We start from the raw sequence: 7,500 nt of genomic DNA on the forward strand, positions 1-7,500 counted from the left end.
CTCCCCCCCTCCCCCCACTCCCCTCCCCCCCCCCACCTCAGCTTCATCGAACGCGAGCAGCAAGTCTGATGTTCCGGAGAGGATCCCTCCCTCTCCACCCCCCCCCCCCCACCACCATCACCCCCCCCTCCCCACTCCCCCCCCACCCCCCCCCCACCTCCCCACTCTCCCCCCCCACCACGCCCCCCCCCCACCCCCTCCCCCCTCCCCCCACTCCCTCCCTCCCACCCACTCCCCTCCCCCCCCACCTCAGCTTCATCGAACGCGAGCAGCAAGTCTGATGTTCCGGAGAGGATCCCTCTCGAGCCGTCGATGAGAAAGTCCCTCGCGGCGACGGAGTACGGGTCTCCCCACGAGCATGGACGCAGCCTGCACCAGGGTGGAGCAGGCAGACTCCACCCTGCACACAGGTGGAGGGTGAGTGGGTGAGTGGGTGAGTTGTGTGGGTGAGTGGGTGAGTGGGTGAGTGACGGAGTACGGGTCTCCCACGAGCATGGACGCCGCCTGCACCAGGGTGGAGCAGGCAGACTCCACCCTGCACACAGGTGGAGGGTGAGTGGGTGGGTGAGTGAGTGAGTGTATGAGTGAGTGAGTGTATGAGTGAGTGAGTGTATGGGTGAGTGAGTGAGTGTATGAGTGAGTGAGTGAGTGTATGAGTGAGTGAGTGAGTGTATGAGTGAGTGAGTGAGTGTATGAGTGAGTGAGTGAGTGTATGAGTGAGTGAGTGTATGGGTGAGTGAGTGAGTGTATGAGTGAGTGAGTGTGTGAGTGAGTGTATGAGTGAGTGAGTGTATGAGTGAGTGAGTGTATGAGTGAGTGAGTGTATGAGTGAGTGAGTGTATGAGTGAGTGAGTGAGTGTATGAGTGAGTGAGTGAGTGTATGAGTGAGTGAGTGTATGAGTGAGTGAGTGTATGAGTGAGTGAGTGAGTGTATGAGTGAGTGAGGTGAGTGTGTGAGTGTATGAGTGAGTGAGTGAGTGTGTGAGTGAGTGGTGAGTGTGTGAGTGAGTGAGTGTATGAGTGAGTGAGTGTATGAGTGAGTGAGTGTATGGGTGAGTGAGTGTATGAGTGAGTGAGTGTGTGAGTGAGTGTATGAGTGAGTGAGTGTATGAGTGAGTGAGTGAGTGTATGAGTGAGTGAGTGTATGAGTGAGTGAGTGTATGAGTGAGTGAGTGTATGGGTGAGTGAGTGAGTGTATGAGTGAGTGAGTGAGTGGGTGAGTGAGTGAGTGAGTGGGTGAGTGAGTGAGTGTATGAGTGTGTGAGTGAGTGAGTGAGTGTGTGAGTGAGTGTGTGAGTGAGTGTATGAGTGAGTGAGTGTATGAGTGAGTGAGTGTATGAGTGAGTGAGTGTATGAGTGTGTGAGTGAGTGAGTGTGTGTGAGTGAGTGTATGAGTGAGTGAGTGTATGGGTGAGTGAGTGAGTGTATGAGTGAGTGAGTGAGTGTATGAGTGAGTGAGTGAGTGTGTGAGTGTATGAGTGAGTGAGTGAGTGTATGAGTGAGTGAGTGTATGAGTGAGTGAGTGTATGAGTGAGTGAGTGAGTGTATGAGTGAGTGAGTGAGTGGGTGAGTGAGTGAGTGAGTGGGTGAGTGAGTGAGTGAGTGTATGAGTGTGTGAGTGAGTGAGTGAGTGTGTGAGTGTGAGTAGAGTGAGTGAGTGTATGTGAGTGAGTGTATGAGTGAGTGAGTGTATGAGTGAGTGAGTGTATGAGTGAGTGAGTGTAAGAGTGAGTGATGAGTGAGTGTATGAGTGAGTGAGTGTATGGGTGAGTGAGTGAGTGTATGAGTGAGTGAGTGAGTGTATGAATGAGTGAGTGAGTGGGTGAGTGAGTGAGTGTATGAGTGAGTGAGTGAGTGTATGAGTGAGTGAGTGAGTGTATGAGTGAGTGAGTGAGTGTATGAGTGAGTGAGTGAGTGTATGAGTGAGTGAGTGAGTGGGTGAGTGAGTGAGTGTATGAGTGAGTGAGTGAGTGTATGAGTGAGTGAGTGAGTGTATGAGTGAGTGAGTGAGTGAGTGTATGAGTGAGTGAGTGTATGAGTGAGTGAGTGAGTGTATGAGTGAGTGAGTGAGTGTATGAGTGAGTGAGTGTATGAGTGAGTGAGTGAGTGAATGAGTGAGTGAGTGTATGAGTGAATGAGTGTGTGAGTGAGTGAGTGTGTGAGTGAATGAGTGTATGAGTGAGTGAGTGAGTGTATGAGTGAGTGAGTGTATGAGTGAGTGAGTGAGTGTATGAGTGAGTGAGTGAGTGTATGAGTGAGTGAGTGAGTGGGTGAGTGAGTGAGTGTGTGAGTGAGTGAGTGAGTGTATGAGTGAGTGTATGAGTGAGTGAGTGGGTGAGTGAGGTGAGTGAGTGGGTGAGTGAGTGAGTGTGTGAGTGAGTGAGTGAGTGTATGAGTGAGTGTATGAGTGAATGAGTGAGTGTATGAGTGAGTGAGTGTATGAGTGAGTGACTGAGTGAGTGAGTGACTGAGTGAGTGAGTGAGTGTGTAAGTGAGTGAGTGAGTGTATGAGTGAGTGAGTGTATGAGTGAGTGTGTGAGTGAGTGAGTGTATGAGTGAGTGACTGAGTGAGTGAGTGAGTGAGTGTATGAGTGAGTGAGTGTATGAGTGAGTGTGTGAGTGAGTGAGTGTATGAGTGAGTGACTGAGTGAGTGAGTGAGTGACTGAGTGAGTGACTGAGTGAGTGACTGAGTGAGTGACTGACGTGAGTGACTGAGTGAGTGAGTGTATGAGTGAGTGAGTGAGTGTATGATGAGTGTGTGAGTGAGTGAGTGTATGAGTGAGTGAGTGTATGAGTGAGTGAGTGAGTGAGTGTATGAGTGAGTGAGTGTATGAGTGAGTGAGTGTATGAGTGAGTGTATGAGTGAGTGAGTGAGTGTATGAGTGAGTGAGTGAGTGTATGAGTGAGTGAGTGAGTGAGTGTATGAGTGAGTGAGTGTATGAGTGAGTGAGTGAGTGTGTAAGTGAGTGAGTGTATGAGTGAGTGAGTGAGTGTATGAGTGAGTGAGTGTGAGTGAGTGAGTGATGGAGTGAGTGTATGAGTGAGTGAGTGAGTGTATGAGTGAGTGAGTGAGTGTATGAGTGAGTGAGTGTATGAGTGAGTGAGTGAGTGACTGAGTGAGTGGGTGACTGACTGAGTGAGTGACTGAGTGAGTGAGTGACTGACTGAGTGAGTGACTGAGTGAGTGAGTGACTGAGTGAGTGAGTGACTGAGTGAGTGACTGAGTGAGTGACTGAGTGAGTGACTGAGTGAGTGACTGAGTGAGTGACTGAGTGAGTGACTGAGTGAGTGACTGAGTGAGTGACTGAGTGAGTGTGTAGTGGGTGAGTGAGTTGTGTGCGAGCTGTGAGTCTGCCTCACTTGCTGAATGCAGGCGGCATGTCTTGTCTCAAAATCGGATCTTCCGTTGTCCTCACTGTGTCCTTGCCAACCTACACAGCGGACAGAGACACGGGGACACAGACACGGAGACACAGACAGAGAAACAGACAGAGACACACGGAGACACAGACACACGGGGAGGTGAGACAGAGACACACGGGGACAGACACGGAGACACAGACAGAGACACACGGGGACAGACACGGAGACACAGACAGAGACACACGGGGAGGTGAGACAGAGACACACGGAGACAGACACGGTGACACACGGAGACACACGGGGAGGTGAGACAGAGACACACGGAGACAGACACGTGACACACGGAGACACACGGGGAGGTGAGACAGAGACACACGGAGACAGACACGGTGACACACGGAGACAGACACGGGAGGTGAGACAGAGACAGGGAGGTGAGACAGAGACAGGGAGGTGAGACAGAGACAGGGAGGTGAGACAGAGACAGGGAGGTGAGAGAGAGACACAGGGACACGCGGAGGTGAGACAGAGACACAGACAGAGACACACGGGGAGGTGAGACAGGGAGGTGAGACAGAGACACGGGGAGAGAGACACGGGGAGAGAGACACGGGGAGAGAGGAGAGACACGGGGAGAGAGACACGGGGAGAGAGACACGGGGAGAGAGACACGGGGAGAGAGACACGGGGAGAGAGACACGGGGAGAGAGACACGGGGAGAGAGACACGGGGAGAGAGACACGGGGAGAGAGACACGGGGGAGAGAGACACGGGGGAGAGAGACACGGGGAGAGAGACACGGGGAGAGAGACACGGGGAGAGAGACACGGGGAGAGAGACACGGGGAGAGAGACACGGGGAGAGAGACACGGGGAGAGAGACACGGGGAGAGAGACACGGGGAGAGAGACACGGGGAGAGAGACACGGGGAGAGAGACACGGGGAGAGAGACACGGGGAGAGAGACACGGAGAGAGACACGGGGAGAGAGACACGGGGAGAGAGACACGGGGAGAGAGACACGGGGAGAGAGACACGGGGAGAGAGACACGGGGAGAGAGACACGGGGAGAGAGACACGGGGAGAGAGACACGGGGAGAGAGACACGGGGGAGAGAGACACGGGGAGAGAGACACGGGGAGAGAGACACGGGGAGAGAGACACGGGGAGAGAGACACGGGGAGAGAGACACGGGGAGAGAGACACGGGGAGAGAGACACGGGGAGAGAGACACGGGGAGAGAGAGACACGGGGAGAGAGAGACACGGGGAGAGAGAGACACGGGAGAGAGAGACACGGGGAGAGAGAGACACGGGGAGAGAGAGACACGGGGAGAGAGAGACACGGGGAGAGAGAGACACGGGGAGAGAGAGACACGGGGAGAGAGAGACACGGGGAGAGAGAGACACGGGGAGAGAGAGACACGGGGAGAGAGAGACACGGGGAGAGAGAGACACGGGGAGAGAGAGACACGGGGAGAGAGAGACACGGGGAGAGAGAGACACGGGGAGAGAGAGACACGGGGAGAGAGAGACACGGGGAGAGAGAGACACGGGGAGAGAGAGACACGGGGAGAGAGAGACACGGGGGAGAGAGACACAGGGAGGAGGAGGGGGAGGGAGTGTGAGCGTGTGGGTGTGTGTGTGTGAGCGTGTGGGTGTGTGTGGTGTGAGCGTGTGGGTGGGTGTGTGAGCGTGTGGGTGGGTGTGTGAGCGTGTGGGTGGGTGGGTGTGGGTGGTGTGTGAGCGTGTGGGTGGGTGGGTGTGAGCGTGTGGGTGGGTGTGTGAGCGTGTGGGTGTGTGAGCGTGTGAGCGTGTGTGGGTGGGTGGGTGTGAGTGGGTGGGTGCGTGTGGGTGGGTGGGTGTGTGAGCGTGTGGGTGTGTGAGCGTGTGAGCGTGTGGGTGGGTGGGTGTGAGTGGGTGGGTGCGTGTGGGTGGGTGTGTGAGCGTGTGAGTGGGTGGGTGGGTGTGTGAGCGTGTGAGCGTGTGGGTGGGTGTGTGAGCGTGTGGGTGGGTGGGTGTGTGTGTGAGCGTGTGGGGTGGGTGTGTGAGCGTGTGGGTGGGTGGGTGGGAGCGTGTGGGTGGGTGTTGTGAGCGTGTGGGTGGGTGGGTATGTGAGCGTGTGGGTGGGTGGGTGGGAGCGTGTGGGTGGGTGGGTGTGTGAGCGTGTGGGTGGGTGGGTGTGAGCGTGTGGGTGGGTGTGTGAGCGTGTGAGTGGGTGGGTGGGTGTGTGAGCGTGTGGGTGGGTGGGTGTGTGAGCGTGTGGGTGGGTGTGTGTGTGAGCGTGTGGGTGGGTGGGTGTGTGAGCGTGTGGGTGGGTGTGTGAGCGTGTGGGTGGGTGTGGGTGTGTGAGCGTGTGGGTGGGTGTGTGTGTGTGAGCGTGTGGGTGGGTGTGGTGTGTGTGTGAGCGTGTGGGTGGGTGGGTGTGTGAGCGTGTGGGTGTGTGAGCGTGTGGGTGTGTGAGCGTGTGGGTGTGTGAGCGTGTGGTGTGTGAGCGTGTGGGTGTGAGCGTGTGGGTGTGTGAGCGTGTGGGTGTGTGAGCGTGTGGGTGTGTGAGCGTGTGGGTGTGTGTGTGAGCGTGTGGGTGGGTGTGTGAGGGGTGTGGGTGGGTGTGTGAGCGTGTGGGTGGGTGTGGGTGGGTGTGTGAGCGTGTGGGTGGGTGTGTGAGCCTGTGGGTGGGTGTGTGAGCGTGTGGGTGGGTGTGGGTGGGTGTGTGAGCGTGTGGGTGGGTGTGTGAGCCTGTGGGTGGGTGTGTGAGCGTGTGGGTGGGTGTGGGTGCGTGTGGGTGGGTGTGTGTGAGCGTGTGGGTGGGTGGTGTGTGTGTGTGAGCGTGTGGGTGTGTGTGTGAGCGTGTGGGTGGGTGGGTGTGTGAGCGTGTGGGTGGGTGTGTGAGCGTGTGGGTGGGTGGGTGTGTGAGCGTGTGGGTGGGTGGGTGTGTGAGCGTGTGGGTGGGTGGGTGTGTGAGCGTGTGGGTGGGTGTGGGTGTGTGAGTGTGTGGGTGGGTGTGTGAGCGTGTGGGTGGGTGGGTGTGTGAGCGTGTGGGTGGGTGTGGTGTGTGAGCGTGTGGGTGGGTGTGAGCGTGTGGGTGTGTGTGTGTGTGAGCGTGTGGGTGGGTGTGTGAGCGTGTGGGTGGGTGTGGGTGGGTGTGTGAGCGTGTGGGTGGGTGTGTGAGCGTGTGGGTGGGTGTGTGAGGGTGTGGGTGGGTGTGTGAGCGTGTGGGTGGGTGTGTGTGTGAGCGTGTGGGTGGGTGTGGGTGGGTGTGTGAGCGTGTGGGTGGGTGTGTGAGCGTGTGGGTGGGTGTGTGAGCGTGTGTGTGGGTGTGGGTGGGTGTGTGAGCGTGTGGGTGGGTGTGTGAGCGTGTGGGTGGGTGTGTGTGTGAGCGTGTGGGTGGGTGTGTGAGCGTGTGGGTGGGTGTGTGAGCGTGTGGGTGGGTGTGGGTGGGTGTGTGAGCGTGTGGGTGGGTGTGGGTGGGTGAGCGTGTGGGTGGGTGTGTGAAAGTGTGGGTGGGTGTGTGAGCGTGTAGGTGGGTGTGTGAGCGTGTGTGTGGGTGTGTGAGCGTGTGGGTGGGTGGGTGTGTGTGTGAGCGTGTGGGTGGGTGTGTGTGTGAGCGTGTGGGTGGGTGGGTGTGTGAGCGTGTGGGTGGGTGTGTGAGCGTGTGGGTGGGTGTGGGTGGGTGTGTGAGCGTGTGGGTGGGTGTGTGTGTGAGCATGTGGGTGGGTGGGTGTGTGAGGGTGTGGGTGGGTGTGTGAGTGTGTGGGTGGGTGTGTGAGCGTGTGGGTGGGTGTGGGTGGGTGTGTGAGCGTGTGGGTGGGTGTGTGAGCGTGTGGGTGGGTGTGTGTGTGAGCGTGTGGGTGGGTGTGAGCGTGTGGGTGGGTGGGTGTGGGTGGGTGTGTGAGCGTGTGGGTGGGTGTGTGAGCGTGTGGGTGGGTGTGTGTGTGAGCGTGTGGGTGGGTGTGAGCGTGTGGGTGGGTGGGTGTGGGTGGGTGTGTGAGCGTGTGAGCGTGTGGGTGGGTGGGTGTGAGTGGGTGGGTGCGTGTGGGTGGGTGGGTGTGGGTGGGTGTGTGAGCGTGTGGGTGGGTGTGCGTGCGTGTGCGTGTGTGTGCGTGTGTGCGTGTACGTGAGTGCGTGTGAGTTGTGT

The 7,500-nt window shown here is 57.7% G+C and overlaps 1 protein-coding gene across 1 annotated transcript in view; it reads right to left on the reverse strand.

Annotated features, from left to right (window-relative positions):
- Positions 1-248: 248 nt before the first annotated feature.
- The window catches only part of LOC144738749 (vinculin-like), a gene marked incomplete at its 3' end in the record, with an annotated part of 20,597 nt that continues 13,345 nt past the window's right edge, over positions 249-7,500 (reverse strand). The window contains exons 3-5 of the mRNA XM_078621738.1: positions 3,362-3,432; positions 469-535; positions 249-332 (exon numbers count right to left, since the gene is read on the reverse strand). Of these exons, the coding sequence (XP_078477864.1) occupies positions 249-332; positions 469-535; positions 3,362-3,432 (222 nt within the window). The remainder of the gene's footprint in view (positions 333-468; positions 536-3,361; positions 3,433-7,500) is intronic.

The sequence above is a fragment of the Lampetra planeri genome, unplaced genomic scaffold, assembly GCF_965212315.1.
Source record: "Lampetra planeri unplaced genomic scaffold, kcLamPlan1.2.h2 scaffold_1148, whole genome shotgun sequence".
Taxonomy (NCBI): domain Eukaryota; kingdom Metazoa; phylum Chordata; class Hyperoartia; order Petromyzontiformes; family Petromyzontidae; genus Lampetra; species Lampetra planeri.